The sequence below is a fragment of the Hippocampus bargibanti genome, linkage group LG04, assembly GCF_051943395.1.
Source record: "Hippocampus bargibanti isolate YZ-2025 linkage group LG04, ASM5194339v1, whole genome shotgun sequence".
Lineage (NCBI taxonomy): Eukaryota > Metazoa > Chordata > Actinopteri > Syngnathiformes > Syngnathidae > Hippocampus > Hippocampus bargibanti.
Window position 1 is genome coordinate 26,703,270 of NC_142737.1, and position 22,980 is coordinate 26,726,249.

A 22,980-nucleotide genomic window follows, 5' to 3' on the forward strand; every position below is an offset into this window, starting at 1 on the left:
GAGACAATCATGAGTCGTCCTGCCACCACTTTGATTTCTTCTCATGCATTGAGTGAAGAAAACGCACAGTATCCTTGCAGACTTTTCTGACACCTGTATTGATGAAACACAGATGCACTGTAAAACATGCAAACCTTTTGACAAACATTCATTTCTGTAACTGACTTATCTCTTGTTTGTTTTTTGGCATGCTTAAACAATTGGGCTGCCCACTCTTCCAAGTGAGTCTACCCTTTTTTTTATGGCATGCCCCCGCAGGCTGGGTTCTGCTGCATTGTGATTATGAATTTGTACATTTATTTTCGATCCCCTTCTGTTCCCCTCCTCATCTACTCTTTATGTCTCATTAAACCCCTGGCTTCAACATGTCATCTCCAACACACAAACAGTGGCTGAAATGATCTTCAATGGTTTAGTTCCAATGCCAGATAACAGCTCTAGTGTCTCTGGGGTAAGTGCTTATTTTCAGAGTTTTCATTGAATACTTTATTTTGCAGCCAGTCATTTTAGGTAGAAAATCGAGTCGCAATTCCGGGTGTGACGTTTTTTCTGATCATTCCTTGTGATTGGGGGTTGTTTTGCTGTCCTGTTACTTTCTTTCCATTATCACCGCCCATCCCATAATCCTCTCACTCCATATGTCTATCGTGTTGTTGTTTATTTTGGAAGGAAAAAAACATTTTCATTCAAGAACCTTCCTTTTTCCCCCCACTCCACCGCCTTCTCTGCACCTCTGCCACCCGACCACCACGCAGTTGAATGTGACAGCTCTTGACTGGAGCCAGCTGAGTAAGAAGGACTGTTTGAAGTACGGGGGCTCATTGGTGGGGAATTCCTGCAAGTATGTCCCAGATCTGGCACTGATGTCCTTCATCCTCTTCTTTGGAACATATTCCATGACTGTCACACTCAAGAAGTTCAAGTTCAGTCGCTACTTTCCCACTAAGGTGACAAGGCAACGCTTTAACGCTTTATATTGTCTCTTGTTATCCAACCAACTTTTATTCAATGTTTTTCGACAACCTTTTGAGTCAATCACTGACTTCCAATCATTTCCATAACTGTGAATGGCAATTAGGCACCTTCCTCCTCATGTAAACTCCAATATAAACCTCTGTTGCAAAAGATTGCAATACATTTAATGGGACAGTGGCAATATATTTAGGACTGTATATAACTTACGACCGCCTACAATCAATTGCAGATGGTGAGTTCCAAAATTCCAGAGGTTTGTTGTCGTCAAAAAGCGCAGAAACCCCGTGATTACATCTGATAATGCAGTATAATGATACCAGCGTGACAATCAAAACGGACTGGACAGCTTTGCCAATGTTACACTGCAATCAGTCACAATAAATATTGTTTGTCCTTGTACTTATGCAACACCAACTGCGTTTGGAGTTGCCTGTTGACATGTCAACGACTAACCTTATTTTCCATGTTTTTTTTTTTTTGTTGTTGTTTCGTCCAGCTTAGGAAACTGATCAGTGACTTTTCTATCTTCATGTCCATCATGACGTTTGTGGGGCTTGACATGCTGATGGGCCTTAAAACTCCAAAGTTAATTGTGCCAACAGAATTCAAGGTCTCTCCTAGATTTCTTCTTTTCCCGGTCCCTTTCTGCACGTCCCACTCCATTTCTTTCCCCCTGCCTCATTTGATAACACATCCTTGAGCCTGTCGAAATTGCCCTTTTCAGAACATTTGGAATACATTTTGTGCATAGGCTTTCCATCACTTTCGTCAGGTGGGAAATTACATGATTAATTCCTCACTGTAATGGGATTAGGTATTAGTAGTGTTTCATCTGCCCATTTAACAGCTCTGTAAAATATGCCATCATGCCAAAAATAGCAACAAGGATAAATGCAAAAGTCACATGCACATGTTTCCAGCTTTCAAAAACACTCCTTTCACCACATGTTGCTTCAAGGGATTGAACGTGTGCTGTTGTTTGCGTGTAGGTATGAATGCACCAGAAATGTTCAAAGAATCCCGCCACAGTTGGATGGGTGAAACAAATTGAGAGGATGTTATCAGCAAAAAAAATTACAGGAATACACCAACGTATTGAATAGCTACGTGGGGATCCTTTGATTGTATTCATTTAAATCCATGATGAAAATGGCCACCCGCACAAAAAAATAAAGTAGGGTACAGAATAAGCGAGCAATTTCAACAAAATACATACCGGCATAGCAATAGAAAGTTATAGTTTTAAATCTAAATTCAATTGTAATAATCCAGAATTCTCTGGAGTGGATCCCACAAACGCAGAAAAGGATCATATCATGGCACCAAATAGGTTGATTTGCAAACAAACAGACAAATAAATAAATAAATAAATAAATAAATAAATAAATAAATAAATAAATGTTCAAATACTGTCGCTGTTAAGAACAACCGGAACACAAACGAGAAAAACAAAAAGAAATCAATGATAAATGAAAATAGTTTGCTACAAACGGGCCAAAACATATCTAATATAAACTGACAATAATCTTAAATAACCTTGATTCATTCATTCATTTTCCAAACCCCTTTATCTTCACAAGGAGAGTGGAGGGGTGCTGTAGCCTATCCCAGCTGTCTTCGGTCAAAAGGCAGGGGAGACCCTGAACCGGTTGCCACCCCATCACTGGGCATACAGAGATGAACAACCTTTTGCGCTCAACACATACACCTCGGGACAATTTTGTGTGTTCAATCAGCCTGCAATGCATGTTTTTGTGTGGGAGGAAATCGGAGGACCCGGAGCAAACCCACGCAGGCCCGATGGGGAACATGCAAACTTCACACAGGAAGGCCGGAGCTGGAATTGAACACGATACCTCTGCACTGTGAAGTCGATGTACAAACCACTCGACCACCCAGAGAACAAGGGAATTGAATGATGGCACAAAAACATGGGACATCTCAAAAAAAGTCTGCAACCTGAGCAACGGTTGGGGCTCGGCGAATTATACGACTCCGAATGATAAGAATGACAAGCTCTAAGTAGTTCAGTGATGATGATGACGAGTGACAGTTGCATTGCTGGATAGAATGTTCTTGTTCTCCCATTTGTTGGATACCAACAGAAACAGAATCATGACGTAAATAAATCTCTTGATGGGATAATGACATATTTAAAGACATGTTTGAAATCTGAATGTGGAATGAAAGGTCTTCTTGTCTCTAATCAGCCAACTCGACCTGATCGTGGCTGGCTTGTGTTGCCTTTTGGGAAGAACCCCTGGTGGGTTTACTTGGGCAGTTTTGTCCCTGCCCTCCTTGTCACCATCCTGATCTTCATGGACCAACAAATCAGTGCTGTCATTGTCAACCGAAAGGAAAATAAACTGAAGGTAGGCAAGTCTACTTCTAATAGAATACTTCTCTCCTTTATTTATACAAATAACTTCTGAAGAAAGAAACTTCGAGTTTTTATCATGAACGTGTGGATTCATGACTTGGGGTCAGAAGTTGCTCTTTCACACCGCAGAGAAGATTGAACAACAGGATGAGAAAACATCAATCATAACCTCATAAAGTTGCAATATTATTTGCTCATTTCGGACGTATCCTGAGCTGTCCGACCTTTCTTAATGATGTCCATCTTTTCTTGAAAATTCCGTCTTGAAAATGGACTTAACAAATCTGCAATCAAATTCATTTCTTCTGCTCCTTCAGCCATTGAGGGTTGACAAAACCTCTATTAAATCAACTCAATAATATATTTGCGTATCAAGCTCGCTGCCTATACAGTGTGCTAGCTCCAGACAGTATGCTCTTGTCACTAGCAGTTAGTAATAAGAGCAGTTTCCTACACTGATTGGCAATTAATTTGCCAATCATAGTTTGCAAAAACTCTGACGTTTACCTGCGCCTACAAGACCCTTATGGGTTACAAACTCGAAATCGGATTGGTTAAAGCAACACATTTGATGCAAGAGGGCCTGCAGAACTTTTGTAGCAACCTTTGTAACAAAAGATGGCTGAAATGTGATTGGTTAAATTCTTAAATACGAGAAAACACACATCTGGAAGCAGCACAACAGGGGGAAAGCAATGAAAGGATGCTGAAAGACAATATGGATTTTTTAATAAAAAATAATGGAACAAATGTAATTAACATCAGTCTGTGGTTCGGATATTTTTAGGCCAGCAGAGAAGGCCTTGCAGGCCCTGCCGGTCCATCACTGCAATATATACTGTACAGTTCAACGCCTGTGCTGCGTTTCTACATGCAAAATATCTTAAGGACAGTAGATTGAAAACAGATTTCATGAATCGAAATGTAAAGCATTTGAAGTAAAAAAGACACAATCAATTATTACAAACTACGATTTGTCATGATTACTTCTGATGCCACAGGCGACATTCAGAATATGGTACCATGTTCATAGCAGCTACTCGCCTTCGATATGGGGAATCCCTTAGAGACGTTTGATTTTAAATGCAGTCTGACACCAGATGATTGAGGTCGCTGAGACAAAATGTCATCATGTTGCATTTTAGATTTCATTCCTGCCTCAGATACACAGCTGTCTGTGGATGCCCATTTATACATAGTATGTACTTATTGTAAATGCCAAATCAGTTTTTCCCCTTTATCAATTTTTCAGCATTGTAGGTTTGGAATCATTATAAACAGATTTTCTACATTTTTGAAACTCTCAATGAGTCTCAATCGTCAGCTTTACCTGACCCATAATAGGTTGAACGTGGTATCGCAAAAAGGGACCCTAACTACCTTTTACACTTTATGATCCAATTATTGTAGTCTGCAAGATCATTAGGTTCATTCATAAACCAGGTTCAGTCCATAACAAGCAGTGATACAAATATATGAAGAGCAACACCCTGCTGTTAACTCAGATCCTGTGCCTGTCGTCTCGGCAGAAAGGTTGTGGCTACCATTTGGATCTCTTTTGGGTGGGGGTCCTGATGGCCACTTGCTCCTTCTTGGGTCTGCCATGGTATGTAGCTGCCACCGTCATCTCCATCGCCCACATCGATTCTCTGAAGATGGAAAGTGAATCCAGCGCTCCCGGAGAGCAGCCCCAATTCCTTGGAGTCAGGTCAATTTGCATGTTCAGTGTGCTCTGCTTTTTTCCCTCTTTAGAGTCTAATCCTTTTCTAAGTTATTTCAATGTTTTAGGTGCATTTGTCAATACTTTTGAATTTTCAGAGAACAACGAGTGACAGGCATTCTGGTGTTCGTTCTCACTGGGGTCTCCATCTTCCTTGCGCCAGTGCTGAAGGTAAGAACACAGTGCCACCTGCTAGAGGCACTCCGTCCTCTAGGGGTCCCCCAATGGCAATGAAGTGGCCAGAGCAACTGTAGACTGGTCTTTAATTCAACTTCTGTGGCTGCTAGAGTCTGGGTGTGCTTGGGTCACATCAAGTCGTACACAAAAACAAAGATTTCAAGCATGAAATAAAACACAACATCTAAATCTTCATGAACTCATTCACTGCCATTCTCAAATGTGTTTGGGAATTGATTTTTTTAATTTTTTTTTGTTCTTTTGACTTCAAGACGGCGCCGCGAGAGTGGCTGCCTTTCCAGCAACTCTTGTATTTTGTTTTTCTACTTTCATTCCTTTCATGACTTTGCTGCTGTGAAATGTAAATTTCTCCACTGTGAGACTAATAAAGGCAAATCCAATCCAATCTAATCCAATCCAATCCAAAATATGACGTGGAGCGTCATTCCCGAATTTGTTTGGGTTTTAGTTTTTCTTGCGGGGGGGGGGGGGGGGGTGCCAATAAAACGCTGGTCAGAAATCTGGCAATGGCAATGTTTTTTCCCTTCCACAAGGAGGAAGCATTTTCCTTTTGTACAGCCGCCTTCATGTCAAATTTATATAACTCCAGACCCATATAATTTAGGAATTAGCTCTTTTGTCTGATGAAAGAAGAGAGTCTAAAGTTTCTTATGCTGTATTTAATGTTTATGTAGTCCTAAAACTCAATATTCTGTGGGTCCTGTGATTTGAGGGAAAATGACAAAACCCTGACACTGGACTGGATACATTTTGCACATTTTTTTACTGTGAATGAGTTAATAGTTCAGAAGGTTATTAACCGTTCTTCGGAAGGTGAAGATGCTTGATGAATTGGTCCTCTCTCTCTTCCGGCTTTTATTTTGCGTACTCCTCTGCGAGTCAAGTTGAATTATGATGTCTGAGTATCACAACATTCTTTGTGCATTCCAGATATGTCGGGATGCCCCTTCGCTCAAGAAACATTCCGTCTCCTGTTTTTCTTTTTTTTTCTTTTTATTTTCGGCACTCGTTACAGATGGATGGATTTGATGAAAATGTGATGTATGGTTTGAATGTATTTTCAGTTCTTTGTTCAAGTTGTCGCCACAGAATACAGTACTGCATTTGTGTTTTTTTTTTTTGACCATCTGTTCCTTAGTTAGATGCCCAGTCCCTGGTTCATGATTCTGGTGCGGTGGACTGTTTCCCCACATCAAGCAATGAAAAGAAATTACATGTTGTTATTCTCCTTTGCCTCGTGCACAACGTCTCGACTGGACATGGTTGAATTATGTCCAAATGACTGCTCTGAAAAAGCATCAGTAAAACAATCAAACTAATGATGGCTCGAGACTTGTGCACCACTGTGTTGTCGCTTTTATTTTATTCCTCATGCCAACTGCTTATGTTGAATGAATTCTTTGTGATTCCTCTCTTCAGTATATTCCAATGCCGGTGTTGTACGGCGTCTTCCTCTACATGGGAGTAGCTTCCCTCAGCGGAATTCAGGTATTCACAGTCATTCTGATTATCTTTTTTACAAGTGATGCAGAGCAGGAATACGGTTGTTTCCCAATACAGGTTGGTGGTTCGGTCCCCAGCCGTTGCGACCAAGTCGAAGTGCCCTTGAGCAAGATAGTTCTTGCTGATGCTCTGTCCATCAGCCAGTGAATAATAGAGCTTTGAATACCCAATATATAAATAAAGGACTCTACAAATGACAGCCCATTTACCATGACCATCTCATGTTCCTGCTGTCAATAGGTCATCTAGATGTTTTAATGTGATAGTGTGCAGGGCTCACAATTAGCATTTAGAGAGTGCCATTCCGAATGTATCTTTTTTAGTTTTCTTTGTTCGTGATTTTTTTTTTACATTATGCTGGAGGACTTAAAAGCTAGCGCTTTTCAATATCTTCGGGGTGTGCAGCTGGCACTTATCATGCACAGCCAGTCAGAGGTGTGACACATCAACGGACCCTCAAAATACTCAGTGATTGCTCATTCATTTGATAGGTTCCACATCCAATTAACTTCTTCACCCCTCTTCCACATGCAAATATTCATGCTGTTATAATGCATTTCGTCTGGACCCGTATAACAAGTGACCCAAGATAACTGCAATAATTTGACAGTGTGTTTGAAACTGACACTACGTGGTTTTATCCCCCATCCACAGTTTTGGGACAGGATTAAATTGTACATGATGCCATCCAAGCATCAACCTGACCTCTCCTACCTGCGTCATGTTCCGCTGAGAAGGGTCCACCTGTTCACCTTGATTCAGATCATATGCCTGGCTGTACTCTGGATACTTAAATCTACATTTTTAGCAATCATCTTTCCAGTTATGGTATGTAATAATCATTTGTTAGAACTTTATTGCACAACATTGTTATTAGATTAAATGTCTTGTGTATGCTCCAGAAGTTCTCAGATTCATGGCTGCTGCAAGCTATGTGTATTAACTATACATGTGAATTATGTTTGTGCCATCTTCAAATGCCATCCAAATACATCATATGTAGTCCATAACCATGAGACAAATGTTGGTATGAAAATGTACATGTGCGCACTGTGTTGCTTGAACTTCAGATCCTCGGTCTGATGGTCGTTCGCAAAATGCTGGACATGGTCTTCTCCCAGCATGATCTGGCTTGGCTGGATGACCTTCTGCCAGAGAAAGAGAAGAAGAAGAAAGATGATGACAAGAAAGGGGGGAAAGAGAAGAAAAAGCCCAAATTGGAAGTCAGTGAGGAGGAGGTGAGAAATGTGTACTTTTGCTGCCCCCTGCAGGCCACAACTGATCTCGTTCTTCTTGTATGTGCCTGTATTATTCATTTTCAGGATAAGTACAGCCCGTTCGCCAACCATTCACCAAGTTCAGATTCAGACTTAGATCGCAGGTACTGTGTCCTCAAACTGCACATCCCCTACAAAGATCTGGTAGATCCTGATGTTGTACAGTCTGATTGGCGGGCGTACTGCCAGCCCTCTGCCACACACCATGCTCTTTAACACGTGCACACACGCGCACGCACGCGCACACACACACGCACACCCACGCACAGGCACTCACACATACACACACACACACACACACACACACACACACACACACACACACACACACACACATGCGCACACACACGCCTGCATATACAATTTGGGATTTTCAAGAGTGTGTTTAGTGGCACCTTAGTACAGTGGGGCCTCGGTTTACGAACACCTTGCCTTACGAACTTTTCGTTTTACGAACGTTACATTTATGAAAATTAAACCTTGGAATAAGCACTATTTTCGCGATACACACCCCCCACCAGGGCTGGCGGAGTAATCTTCAGCGGAAGAACACCAAAGCACACGACCAAACGGCGCCCCAGCCCCAGCCGGCCTACCTTTCCACACCCGCTTTATATGAGTGCACACGTCGATCGTCTTCAACGATACTTTTGCCATTATGGGACCGAAAAAGACCCCACCACAGACTCGTGTTCAGCCAAAGAAGACACAAAACAAATTTACAGTCGAGGAGAAGGAGATAATTGAGAAACACGAACGAGGTGTGCGTTTGTGGTGTCACAGGTGCGCACAGGGGCTTTCATGTGAATCTCAGCCTGACACATTTCCCACGCTGTGTGTCACTGAGAGTAAGTTTCTACTACTATTCTACAAATAAAGAGCCGTCTATGCTAAGTCCACCATTGCTACCATCCTTCGCCTAAAAGCTTTACACAAAGGCATTATTTAGTCGATGCTTTCACGTGACTAATGACACCGAAATTGTCACGTGCGAGTTGACAGCTGGAGCGGGGCTGCCGCTCCCGACCTCCGCCAGCTGATGTCAATCCCCTGATCACCGATACCGGGACGTTTCAATGAGTCGCTGTCACCTCACCAGTGACATGATTACGACGCCTCGCCAGTGTCTTCGACTTGAAGAGTTTGCTTCGCCCGAGGTGATTGTTAGCCGCGATCGCGTAGGTTTGTTGCTTTCAGGAATCGCATGTTTTTTTTCACCCCCGCATGCCATTTTATTTTGCCCAGCTTGATAGGCTGGAGGCATCGCCCCCGCCCGCCTTCTTTTGTCGGGTCCGTGGAATCATCGGACTCGCGCCTTTTGTTGTAATAAAATCTCTGCCAGCACCTACGTCTTTGCCGTCTACTTAGGGAAGGATCCAACCCATTTTATTAAAGTTCCGACAAGTCAGCTATCCTTGTCACGCTCAGAACGTGACAGTATCATTGTGTTCCGCTGATAGAAAAGGCTTGGCATGATGTTACCCTTCGAACCTTGAAAGCAGTATGGAAGAATTTGTGCAGGCTTTTATTGAACAGTTCCATCCAGAAAAGACTGTGGCTATGAGAATCATCAACATGATGAATGATAATGTGATGCCTCAGTTTCGTAAGACCTTACAAGTCAGAAAGCAACAGGTGTCAATTAAGAGCCATCAACGACCATCACAAATGTAAATAAAGTGACTTTATTATACAGTGCAGTGTATTTCTTTCATTACAATACAATAGCACATTTATTATACATAGAATAACGTATGTTGTGTGTAGTTTTAAGGCTTATTTAGTTAAATTATATTTTATGGAGACGTGGGAACGGATTATTCTCATTTTAATGGTTTCCTATGGGAAATCAATTTTTGGGATACACACTTTTCGCCTTACACACTGACTGGGAACCAATTCAGTTCGTAAGCCAAGGCCCCACTGTATAATGGAAATACGAATGGGAATGAATCCAAGTTGTGAGGATCAGTGCAGTGACATCAAGTGGAGCATTTCAGAGGACAGTAATTTCATCTGTACTGTATACGTCTGTGTAAACTCTCAGTCGTACAGGAGTGGTCCATCGATGAGAAGGTTTCTTCAGCCGTACTATATGTCATGCATATTAGCATATTTGAAAATAAAGCTCTACTACTACTACCACTAGTACTACTACTACTACTTGTAGTAGCGGTAGTAGTAGTAGTAGTATACCAGCGCAGCACAATGTTATTGTTTCGAGATAATATTATAAATATTTTACTACTATTTTACTACTACTACTGCTGCTGGTAGTAGTCGTAGTTCTAGTATTATTATTACGACTACTACTACTATTACTTGTAGTCGTAATAATAACAGTAATACTAATACTAATATATATATATATATATATATATATATATATACAGTAAAGTCTCGTTATATCGATATTCAAGGGAGTCCGAGAAAATATCGATATAACCGGGACTATCGATATATCCGACCCTGTTTGCATGTAATTTTCTCCGTGCGTGCATAGAAATAGTATCGATAAAACCGGGACTATCGATATATCCGATATCGATATAACGAGACTTTACTGTATATATATATACAGTAAAGTCTCGTTATATCGATAGTACTGCTTATTACGATACTATTTCTATGAACGCAAGGAGAAAATTTACATGCCGCAGGATCGGATATATCGATAGTCCGGTTATATCGATATTTTTTCCGACTCCCGAGAATATCGATATAACGAGACTTTACTGTATATATATAGATCTGTGTAAGTTCTGAGTGGTCCATCGATGAAAAGGTTTCTTCAGCCGTCATCTGTACTTCTTTGAAGGTGTCGGATGTTTCCTCATCTGAAGAGCTTCGTCAGTGAACCAAAGTTGTGCTAGTAACTCTAGCCCTATTTACGTATATCCCTAATGGACAGAGGTGGCGGTTCCAGTTCTCTGCTGTGATAGGTCCCTACTCTCAGGTTGGGGGAGCAGTTGACTACTCCCTGAAGCTAATCTGATTACTTCTTTTACTACTACTACTACTACTAATACTAATAATAATCATAATAATAATAATAATAATAATAATAATAATAAATAATAATAATAATAATAATAATAATAATAATACTGTAACTGCATCTGATACATTTGTTTATGACTGCTATACCATAGTTGACCAGCAGATGGCTGTGCTTTATTTTCTTGACATTACGTTGGGTTGTTGTCACTTTCGGTACATATTTACTTTCCGCTTTTCGTTATTTAAGTTTCATTTTACTCAAAAGACGCCGAGAATTGACATCCTTTATCGCTGTACTGTTTAGCAAGAAAAAGATAAAAAGGACAAAACAAAAAAAGACCAAAACTTCTATTTCGGACAGAAAGTGGGCAAAGTGGTTTGTACGATTTTATTGCATACGTTTTATTTCATTGATGTAGTCCAAATGTTTGTGTCAATAATAGCTATATTTTTTATACTTGTTTGTAGTTCTATGGTGGTGGTGGTGTCGTTGGTGATTCAGCATGCAAGTGAAATCACATTAAAGAATTAACCATCAGTACAAAGAACTGGAATCCTCCGTTTGGAATGGAAGCACAAATACATTTCATTTATAAGCGCCTTTCAAAACTCTCAAGGACACTTTACAGTCACAGGATATTTTTTCTGCGGGTGGCTGCCTGAAATTGTGTATGGCCTGTTCCCAAAAAAATTTGTATCTGGACAGTTCCCTGAATGGGGAAAAAAAACACAGACGCAAGTCCAGTAATGCCACAATATATCACGTTTACTTTACTATAGCTTTACTACATTGTGTTCTTTTTTTCCAAATTACTGTATTCAGATAAAATATGCAGAATGGCTCAGATATTTTTACATGTGTGACGAGACAAGCCTTGTGTCTCGTCACACTCTTGATTCTCTGGCATACTGTCTCCTGTTTTCAGTCTGCACCGGAGGAGGGTGGGGGGAGTATTGACAGAAGCTGCCCCATGTCTCTTTTCATCTCCTCCTCATCAGTACAACTTAATTGTGTTCTTTTTCTGTCTGATTACCTCTCTTGTACTATGCCTGGCCCTGATTGCCCCCTTAACCCCGGTATCACCTCATCAGCATGACTAAGCCTCTGTGGTAACGACCTAAGAATTCTGTTGTAAGCACGGTCTAACTTTAGATCACTGATGAAGCTCTTCGGATGAGGAGCGAAACGTCCGACACCTTCAAAGAAGTACAGATGACAGCTGAAGAAACATTTTATCAATAATAATAATAATAATAATGATAATAATAATAATAATAATAATAATAATAATAATAATAATAATAATAATAATAATAATAATAATAATAATATGAAGAAGAAGAATCTAAAGTTGAGCATAAATGACAATTTTTTTGTCACTCTTTCTTTTTATTTTGTTGCTTTCAATTCTCTAGTCGGTATTAGAAGCCCTGCAATGAATATTTTGCTTCAACCTGGATCATTAGGAGTATTTTTATTGGATGACTTGTTAATAAAAAAAAAATAAAGTTTGAGAGATACTACGGTCAACACAACATTGTCCACATAGAGTGGTGTGCTGTTGTGATACCAAGTGTCCTCTCCATGCACTTTAAGGCAATGCAGATACTTGTAATCCTTCCTGTTGTCTCATTATTGCTTCTTTTCTTCCTGTGTTGTGTTTAGAATCTTTCACGGTATATGCCCTGGAATTCATGTTGTATACAGTACATTGTATTTACCTGGGTTGTGTCTAACCTTTGAAGCGACAAGGCTCGTGGGAATAATTAATGCTGGATATTTGTTGGCTCTATAAACTGTTTATCTTGCTGTGTTTAAGATAATCTAATGCATGGATAGTAAGAACACACATGACGAATGAACATCTAAAAGAAAAATGTGATGTTTTGAAAATACATTGGGGTTGTTTTATTTCTGGACTCATCCATATATATCAAGAACCACTATTACTTTGGTTGTTTCTTTTTTCACCATTGTTCCAAAACTCTTGTGCAAATCCATGAGCTGATTTTACCACACCTAGAGTCAAATACGGGTGATAGATATGTTTTCCCCTCGACAAATACATATCACCCTTTATGCCTCAATTTATTTTGTTTAGCTTTTTTTATTCCTTTTAGAGAAATGGACAAACAAGTCTGCATTGCTTTGAACGAGTCATGGTTTAGAAAGTAAACACTACAATTTTGATATAAAATTAATAAAATGAAAGGTGCATGTACATACAGTACCTCAGTATTAATAAATCACCATACATTGCTAGTTATGGTGACTACATGACAAGTGACCGATTAATGAACGAAAACTTAACTTATTTAAGCAACAAAGTGTGCGGTGTATTTTTATTTGAAAATTGAGGTCTTTGTCACAGGAAATACTCTTTTTTTTATTGGACTGTAAAGAATAATTTGGAATTGAACTATAAATTTTGACCTGAAATAGCCAATACCAAAGTTACAATTGCTTTCAGTCGAGGCACTTTGCCTTTCGTGGTCAGTTGTCCTTTTTGACCCCTGGGTTCCATCACGAGCTGCTGTAGTTATTGTCTGGCATCTTAGGAACAAACTTGTTTCCCCTCCCCCCCCTTGGCCTCTCTTCTCAAACTTGTCATTTTTTTGCTTGGGTGTGAGAGAAACTGTAACTCGCGCTTGCCCTTCTTCAGCATTACCCTCCACCTGAAGATCTCCTGCCCGTCATCTCCAGCATTGCCATTGGGGCGAGGGATGGCCTGCCCCGTCCCACAGGTCAAGATCGAGATGGAGTCGGATGACGACTCGGACATGGACCACCAACGGCCGCGAGACATGAGCAGTGAGACGACCTTATAGGGTGGATGCTTGAGACCTGCTCGCAGCACGACTGTCCAGCTTATGACACCTTGAAAAAACTAAACCACTTTTAAAACAGTGGGTTTTTCATACATTTATTGAACTTGTAATTATTTAAATTTAAACTTCCATGTGTCATATGCCTTCGATGTAGACGGTGTAGTATCATTGCAATACTGTGTTAATGTTGGCTCATACTGTTGTGTCAGCCGGTGCATCCAGCGTTAGGCTAGGCTGAGATCCCCCTCAAAACAACAAGAGATGTATTCAACATACAGTATAGGCCATTTACATGATAGTGTAGTCACTCTTGTATTTTTAAATTGTTTGGCGTTATTATATTAGTATGTGTTGTATTGTACTGCATCTCTGATCCCTCACAACCACTTCTTTTGACCATGGCCTCTCAAAGCAGTCAATGAAACACACTCACATTGGGATGTTTACCAGGACAAAAAAAGAAACAACCAAATGTCTTGATGCTCTTATGGGTTGATTAAGCAGGGTGTACAGTGGATGAGAATTGAAGAACAACTTCACCATGAGCAGGCCAATTTGGAAAATGTGTCAAAATGCCTCACTTGTTGCTTAACTGAAATATTTATGACATTAAAAAATACTGTATTGTGACGTGCTGTTTCTGTCTTTCACTAGAAACTTTAAGTTCCACTCAACTGCCAATACAAAAGGATGTCAAGCGAAATGGTCTTTCAGGATCCTAATGCTACTGCATTGTTACACAGTCTCATCACATGAGCAGCAACAAGAAAATCATTTGTCTCACAATGGAGACATTCTGAATACCGTAACAGCAGCAAAGTTAAACAAGGAAGAAAGAACAAAACGCATGGAAGCTGCTGGAAAGACAGCCATTCTGAACACACGATATGAGTGTCATTATTTGAGATTTCTGTCAGGAAAACTGGATGCACTACACAAATTTGGATGGTGACAAGACAATCATGTTCTGATTTCATTCTAGATGTAAAATATGTCTCAGGAAGATGTCCTAAATCATCAAGAGTTAAAAGTGCTTTGAAATAAACTAAGAAACAACATAATTCAATCATAAACCACATTATAAACTGCAATAATAACAAATTATCCCATGTCCAATTTGACAAATAATTACTGGTACCATTGTGACAATTCACAGGACATTTATGACATGGGCCAATGTATTATCAACTGACAAAAAAATACTTCAATCTGCAGTACAATACTGTTTATTGGGTCGAGAGGATAAACCAGTCACCAGAGCACTAACGTTCATCTGACATAACAACAGTGACGTTCAGTCAGGGGAGGCAGGTGAGGCCGTGCCTCACATGTCATCATGGTAATAGCAAATGAAAAAATAAACAGTTATATTCATTTAGTGATTTGTACTTTAAAGTTCTTTTCCATTTAACGTCACCATTTTTGGATTTTTTTTTTTTAATCGCTAAATTTTCACATTTACCGTTCAAATACTAAGTAGAGACGAGCGGTGAGCCTCACCATGGATTGCACAATGACTACGCTAACTGTGCTAGCTTGCTCTGCAGTGAGACCGCATTGCTGTCCCTCTGCATATGGCCATTAAAGTGTTCAAACACTTTTAGTACATGAACTAAATTTCTACAGTTTAGTTGGTGTATATAATGTAGTCACTTTACATTATGAACACTTTACTACAGTGTTTATTTTATTTTTATCAAAACTGTGTGCATAGGTGAGGCACACAGTTCTCTTGCCTCATTACAGGGGGCGCTGGTGATTACAGAGATTCCTCTTGCACCTCCTCGGCTGCAGAATAATAGAATTAGTGAGAGCAACCTACAGTAAACAGTTAGCAAGTTAAGTGCAACCATCCAGTCATTTTTTCGTGTTGCTTGGCCTTATTTTCAGAGTGGAGGATTACATATCTAAATTGAAAGAAATAGAGACTTTTAAAACTGAAGAAACATAATGAAGGCTTCTACAAAGAAGGTATCGATGCCTTTCTTCAGAAGGAGCGGCGCATGGACTTCATTTATAAGTAAAGGTAGCACGATAATAACATTTTTTTTAATATGCTACAGTTTATATAAAGAATGCTGACATGACATTTTATACAAAACACATTAACTGTTGCTAATCAAATGGTGAATAAGCTACTCTGTAGAGTCCATATGTTTGTAAATCTGACTGTGATGACGTCAGTGCCTCATCAGCCATGAGCCTCACCGCACGTCACTGCATAACACTCATATTCAGCTGTTATTTACGGACGCTAGCCTTACAAGGCACATCAACTTCCGTACCTTGTAGCCACTTGAATCAATCCAGGGTTGGTGGTACCTCTGAATAAATTAGCCCAGGTCAATAAAGGAGCAGGCACACTCCCAGTCAAATATGTCAGGTGAGTTCACAGAAGTCGGCAAGCGGCCGGGTGGAGCGTCTGGTGAATCCGTCAGCAAAGCCTTCTCCTTCCACCAGAACTGGCTTCCGATTGCACATTGGGCAAAGTTTGTTGCGCTCCTGGGATGATCTCATCCACACGATGAGGTTCCAGCGCTGACCAGAAGAGATGGGCAGGGCCCCATGCATGTGCTGACCCCGGTGAAGAATGCCGTCACCTGCTCTGTGTTTAATCTCTGAACACTCTGTCTCATGTAAGGGCACCTGAAACACACAAAAAATATTTGACTGAAATCCCCCACGTGAAAAAGAAAGAAAAAGTACTCCTTTATGCTGGCAATGCGTGTGATGTAGCATTCTTGACACCAATTGGCTGCCGCTGACATCGTGCTTAAGAAGAACAAAATGTGACAGTCATTTGAAAAAAGAAAAGAGGAGCTGAGGGGTCCGGAAATGGTGGTTTGGCCATGGCACAAGCATGGTTAAGTAACAACGATGCAGTAGTGACAGACTGACTATTACAGTTTTGGGTCGGCTTGAAATAATGTTGATGACAGACAGGTTGACTTACTGCTGGCGATTGGAGGACTAGCAAAATGTATTAACCTGGACTGGAATATGAGTTCACAGGTGCAAGAGAGCTTTGAAAGGCGCTTATAAATGAAATGTACTACAGTAAAGTCTCGTTATATCGATATCGGATATATCGATACTATTTCTATGGACGCACGGAGAAAATTACATGCAAACAGGGTCGGATATATCGATAGTCCCGGTTATATCGATATTTTTTCGGACTCCCTTGAATATCGATATAACGAGACTTTACTGTATTATTAAGTAGTCAGTCAACCTCATGCAAAATGGATATGAATCAGTTCTAACAAATAGTGGTAAACCAACTCAGTATTTGTGTTTGATGAGGAACAGGAATGCTAAATACTCAGAAATTTTTAGTTATGTAAGTAACTATTCAATTTGTACAAACAAAATTCTGACAGCTATTTTGTTGAACAGCACCATTTTAATTTTCTGTCAAGCAATCTAAATATTGAGAAATGTTCCTTTGTTGAATTTAGAATATAATGTTCGGTGGTTCTAGTTCATGAAAAAAAATGTAGAATGGAGAATGTTTAGCTTTTTAAACCCACCGCTATTAATGTCAACAAAACTGGACATGTGTGTGCATATGTATGTGTGCGTATGCGTGCGTGTGAATAACACATAGCCAAGGTACACTGGGAGAGAAGCATTATAAATATGATCACCTGTCTCATATCACCAAAGTAAAGATTTCCTTCGGTGAAGTCCTTCCCCAATGAAACATTGAGTGTGACCTCCGCATTATCGTAGTGGTAGCTAAGGTCCAGGTCATCTTCCATGTCATATTTGACGACAAAGGCTCTGTGACTGTCCAAGCAGTGACCTCCATAATCTGGATAGAGCACAGCTGCCAGCGGGTGGAGGTACTGCTCACGAAGTGGTGTGACAAAGCCTTCGTCAAAGCCAAGTTCACTTAGGAGGATCTGTGAAGAAAGCAAAACATGCCGTCTTTGTATAGTGTCTGACTGCTGGGACATCTAAAGTGACTGACGTCGACAGAACGATTACGTCTCATGTCAGTCAGACTGGGGGTGTGCATCTTTCCATGAAAAGATTTGATATGCATCGGTGGAGTATTATAAAATTCAGAAATGGTACATTTTCAAGTCGAATGTTTCAATTCCATTCAGTGGGATTATGATTTGAGAAGATAGGGTAGTTGGAGATTTTATCATTTTTTAAAAACAATTTACTTGTTCATCATTTCAAAGTAAAGTTGTTCAATGGGCATGAAGACAATTTTTTTTGAAATAATTATAGACAAAATATTCACTTCATACTGCTGCAAATGGTATACACATGTGAAGTACAGTGTTATCTTAGTTTACAAACGCCTCAGCTCACAAGCTTTTTGCCTTCGGAACATTAAATTCGCGAGCATATAATCTTGGCAGAAAAACTAGTTTTCGGCGGACGAACCACACGGAGCGCCGCGGTGGATGGCGGACAACTTTTCGACCAAAGAATACCAAACCACACAATCGAACAGTGCCTCGGTGGCTGGCGGAGTAGTTTTCATCACCCCCTTTTCTTTGAGTGCTGATGTGGTTTGTTATCGAGTGGAGTACTTTTGCTATTATGGGACCGAAAAAGACCCCACCACAGGCTAGTGTTAAGCCGAAGAGGACACAAAATAAAATTACAATGGAGCAGAAGAAGGAGATCATCGAAAGTCACGAACGAGGTGTTAGCGGGCGGACTACTTTTCGTCACTCCCCTTCTTTGAGTGTGGGTGTGGTTTGTTATCAAGAATACTTTTGCTATTATGGGACCGAAAAAGACCCCACCACAGTCTAGTATTAAGCCGAAGAGGACACAAAAGAAAAACTTCTGTTGATTTGGATTAATGAAAAGAAGCTAGCAGGGGACAGTGTGAGTGATGGTATTATCGCTGAGAAAGCACGGCAACTTCAATCGGACATCATCAAGAGGCAACTACATCAACGACCATCACAAAGGTAAATAAAACGACTATTATACAGTCCAGTGTATTGGTTAATTACAATACAATAGCACATTTATTATACATAAAATAAGGTATATTTTGTGTAGTTTTAAGGCTTATTTATTAGAAAATTATGTTTTATGGGGACCTGGGAACTGATTATTTTCATTTTAATTGTTCCTTATGGGAAATATATGTTTGGAAGAAAAATGTTTCGTCTTACACACACTTTCTGGGAACCAATTAAGTTCGTAAGCTGAGGTATCACTTTTTTTGCTTTAAACAACATAAGAAAAGACAGAAAATGATAATCTGTTATTGGAAGCTTCAGTTCATTTGAGACGTGCTGTTTTGATGTAACTGCATTGGAAATTCGAGAGTAATCAGTCAAGATTTCAGGAAGAGAATTGCCGACACGTTTGGTTCATCCTCGGATACAATTTCCAGATCCCTGAATATGTCATCTGTTCATATGATTACATCATACCACGAGGGAAAGGGACTGCTTCTGTGTCCTCGAGATGAATGCTTCCAAATGTGCAAATCAAGCAAAGACCAAAAGCAAAAGACATTATGAAGATTTACGGGAAAGCTGGTGAAAGTGAGTCATTAGCCGCAGTGAAACAAGGACTGTACGGCAGCAGACATGGTCTGAATGCCAGACTATAGTTTGCAAAAGCATATGATTTAGACGCTAATTTGGGGGGGGGGGGCTATGCCCTGTCGTCTAATGAAATGAGAATTGACCTCTTTGGCGATAATGAGCATTGTTAAATTTAGCAGGCAAAAAGGGGAAGCTTGCAAAGCTCATAACACTACCACAATGCTGAAAGAAGGAGGTGGCGGTGTTGGGGTAATTCGCTATATGAACATCTTTAAACATCTCTTTGTTTCGTTTGTTTACGTTTTGGACTTCCTGATACATCATATCCTGCCTTCCTTTACATAATGTCACATCCTATTATGCCGGTCTTATGAATGCTCTCCCAGCGGTCTTTCGCGCTCCTCTAGGCGGCATCATGTTTTGGTCTGTTTTGCTGCTTGAGGGACCGTGGTACTTCAAGGCAAGGTAACACAACATTAATTATGTTGCATGTTTCATACATGAGGCAACCTAATGTGCATTGCCCAACCAAAGGCACAGCACATAATACATCTGCCCGGATGCCCGGGGCGGACAACTTTTACATTGGGCGTATAATTTTCAAATCGTCTGGGCCAGGCTGGCCGACAACTTATTCAAGAAAAAAAACATTCTAATCAAACGTTTGTTTTATTCAATAAAGCAAAAGCTACAAGCAAACCGCTACAAGCCACGTGGACTTCTCTTTCTAAGCTTTCAAAACTTTCAAGTACACTTTTCAGTTACGGTATAGTCCGAAGCACGAAACAGGCTTCTGATTGGCTGCCGTACCGAGTATGCAAATTGCCAAACGAACGTTCGTTTGGCAATTTGCATATTCGGCACTGGAGCAAAATCGACAACTGGAGCGTAGGTACTGTGGTAGGTACTTCCTTAATTTAAAAAATCCTTTATACTTCGCAATAATGTTTTTTTTTTTGTGATTAGTCTTATTGTGTTTCAAGTTGTGAAAAATGGGGCAGGCAACTTTATGGTCGGGCAGGCAACTTCTCAGAGTTGTCTGCCCGGGTGTCTGCTAACTTTTTGTCATGAGTTTCAGACACTGATAATGGTATTGAAAAAAATAGTGGCATTGTGGGGAAATCTCTGATTTTAACTACAGTATGTTGTGATGTCAGGAGAGGCTGTGTCCTGGAGGGGAAATACATCCCCCTAAGATGGCTCCACCCAGAGAGTCTTGGCCCCAGCTGGTGGAAAGCAGCAATTCAAACCACACACTTGCGGCTGATCACGGCTTGATTGGCAAGCGAGGCTCTTAAGGCAGAGAGCCTCTGAGTGTGGAGCTTGGGGAAAGACAAGCTCGATTGCTGTGCTCTGTGAAGAAGTTGATTGCTGCGTGGAACTCATCGCCAGTTGGGACAACACGACTGGACACTGGATTTGAACCTAGCTAAGGTGGCGAGGCTACATGAGGAGGACGTCAAGAGGGGTGAGGCCTAGAGACTCTTGGAAAAGAACTCCGTCTTCACTTTTACCTCAGAAGAGACTTTATTTGGATTTAAGTATCAGAAGAGACTTTATTTGGATTTAAGTATTGGAAGAGACACTATTCAAACCTTTGTTGCTTGTGAATTCCCCCTGGAACCCTTGATTAAAACCTTTTGTTTGTATCCAAACCTGTCGTCCATTGCACTTCTTGTCCTGTCCCGCTGAGAGCTAGCCTCTCATGATATCACAATGTCTCCTTTAAGATTTTTGATGAGTGGGGCGGAGCAAGCTACATGAATATGAAGTGTGGTAGTTGAAGACAAAGAAACCTTATTTAACATTGACGGCAGTAAAAATAGCTGGTTTATTCACCCCATAGTGGTTCATGGTGTTCGGTCGACCTTTGGGTGCTGCCGAACGGTCGAAGTGCTCAAGCTCGCTCATCAGATCCACGCAGAAGCTCTTGTTGAACACTGGGAAGCGATAAACCCTGGGAGCTTGAACAGAATATTGCAGTGATTCTCAGCTATTCTGTGTGCTAGTGTCATGCCACATTGACTACAGCTGATGTGATCTTGTACAAGAACCTAAAAATCGACCTTCCAAAACAACTACCAACGCAGGGTAATGAACACAAGGTAACTACAATCCATTCCACCACAAACCCTATTTGCAGGAGGTTGGACTGGCACAATAGGATAAAGTCCCCTTCTCATCCAACATTACTGATTAATTTTAAGTGTCAAACTGAATCGCTTCCACTAAAATGTACTATGGTTCAATCGCTTTGTTAAAAATTATCTTGTGAATATCCTACAACATTCATTCAAGTATTTTTAAAAATGATTAGCTCACCTGCTTCTTTTGTCAAGAAGTCAGAAAGACTTTTAGGTGTGACATTTTGACTTTGACAAAACTCGACAATATGCTTGAACTCTGGAGCAAGGAACGTTTCCTAAGAGAGGCGTGCAAATGCATCAGAAAAACATTTTGGATAAATAATAGTGATACCTTCAAGAATAAATACTGTACCTGAAGCTGGTAAACATGAGGATGCAAAGGCCTGTAGGTGTTTTTGATGACAGCAGCTCTGTTCAGGGCTGTCTCAGTAAGACACATTCGCCTGTCAATTTCCTGAGAAATCTAGAGAATAAGTAAGAAGGTAGGGGGCTCAACAGTGGCTTGCAAAAGTATGGTGAACTCAAGTCTTGACTTGACCCGAGCCAGGTTAAAGTTGCTATTGTTAACATTTAGGGTTTAATGCAAAAAAATATTGTGATTTGACATGAGATTTGGTATCGAGAGACTAAACTTGATTTCTACTTGAAGTACATGATCTGACAAGTCTCTATTTTTACATGCGAAGTTCGCTAGAAAAGAAAATAAAATTGTTTATATTTAATTCATACTAGCGTGGCAACTCAGTCAGCACATACACACACAGACAAAGACAGACAGGCAGACATAAATCCCGTTTTGTGTGTTCCTGTTGTCTCATGGTGCAATTTCTACTTCGCATACTCAGCGCACTTGCCTTGTTAAGGACATCCTGAAATTGTTCCTCCGTAACGCAGCCAAGGCTCTTCAGGAGCTAAAGTATATCCGTCACACATGTTAGGACGGTTTATATATATTTTCTACAGAAATCAAAACAAGCAACGCTGGACTTAACTTACTGGTTCATATTCACGTCTGAACTGATCCTCTTTCATAAAACGAACGTGAAGTTTGTAGTCCTCAAGAAAAATATTGTCTGTCATAAAACAGCTACACATACAAAACTGTACATCTGTCATCGTGGTCACTATGAAAAGCGCTGACGACAATTTACAAAAAAAACAACAAACAAGAAAGGAGCCATACTTTGCATTACACATTTCCAGGTTAATATTTTTTTCACATTACAATCACTTCCGGTTCACAAAGGAAACGCGTGAAAGAATGATTAATAACAATAAATTTAACAGAATGTGTAAAAGCAAGGTTTTTACCATAAAGTTTGTTTCCCAATTCCACTGAATAATGTTTACCACCAAAATCTTCGATCGAACAGTATTGAAAACACATTTACTGATGGGACAAAACCGAAAGTTGAAA

The 22,980-nt window shown here is 40.3% G+C and overlaps 2 protein-coding genes across 8 annotated transcripts in view; one reads left to right on the top strand and one right to left on the bottom strand.

Annotated features, from left to right (window-relative positions):
* Window positions 1-13,884, top strand: part of slc4a5a (solute carrier family 4 member 5a) — a 54,098-nt gene extending 40,214 nt beyond the window's left edge. For 4 of the 7 annotated variants that reach the window (XM_088994936.1, XM_088994937.1, XM_088994938.1 and 1 more), the window contains 11 exons: window positions 417-451; window positions 756-947; window positions 1,472-1,585; window positions 3,186-3,347; window positions 4,885-5,063; window positions 5,174-5,246; window positions 6,693-6,761; window positions 7,431-7,604; window positions 7,847-8,014; window positions 8,099-8,157; window positions 8,575-10,418. In XM_088994936.1, coding sequence (XP_088851062.1) covers window positions 417-451; window positions 756-947; window positions 1,472-1,585; window positions 3,186-3,347; window positions 4,885-5,063; window positions 5,174-5,246; window positions 6,693-6,761; window positions 7,431-7,604; window positions 7,847-8,014; window positions 8,099-8,157; window positions 8,575-8,800 — 1,451 coding nt within the window. In that variant the 3' untranslated portion in view covers window positions 8,801-10,418. Of the gene's footprint in view, window positions 1-416; window positions 452-755; window positions 948-1,471; window positions 1,586-3,185; window positions 3,348-4,884; window positions 5,064-5,173; window positions 5,247-6,692; window positions 6,762-7,430; window positions 7,605-7,846; window positions 8,015-8,098; window positions 8,158-8,574; window positions 10,419-13,716 lie in introns of those variants that run through there. The other 3 variants (XM_088994940.1, XM_088994941.1, XM_088994939.1) reach the window with 1 other exon arrangement.
* A 66-nt stretch (window positions 13,885-13,950) lies between these two features.
* On the bottom strand, window positions 13,951-22,765 carry ogfod2 (2-oxoglutarate and iron-dependent oxygenase domain containing 2). The gene is made up of 7 exons (XM_088994943.1): window positions 22,560-22,765; window positions 22,418-22,474; window positions 21,916-22,026; window positions 21,739-21,838; window positions 21,256-21,380; window positions 17,533-17,790; window positions 13,951-16,528 (listed from the first exon to the last, which is right to left on the bottom strand). Exons 1-7 carry the CDS (start codon window positions 22,758-22,760, stop codon window positions 16,262-16,264), a joined length of 1,119 nt encoding a protein of 372 aa, XP_088851069.1. The 5' UTR covers window positions 22,761-22,765; the 3' UTR covers window positions 13,951-16,261.
* Window positions 22,766-22,980: the final 215 nt, after the last annotated feature.

Coding starts and splice junctions, on each gene's coding strand:
- ogfod2 (XM_088994943.1), bottom strand. CDS start 22,760: ATGTGTAATGCAAAGTATGGCTCCTTTCTTGTTTGTTGTTTTTTTTGT. Junction 22,027..22,417: donor TTCAGGATGTCCTTAACAAG/GCAAGTGCGCTG, acceptor CTTATTCTCTAG/ATTTCTCAGGAAATTGACAG. Junction 17,791..21,255: donor ACACCATGAACCACTATGGG/GTGAATAAACCA, acceptor CTTTCTTCACAG/ATCCTCCTAAGTGAACTTGG.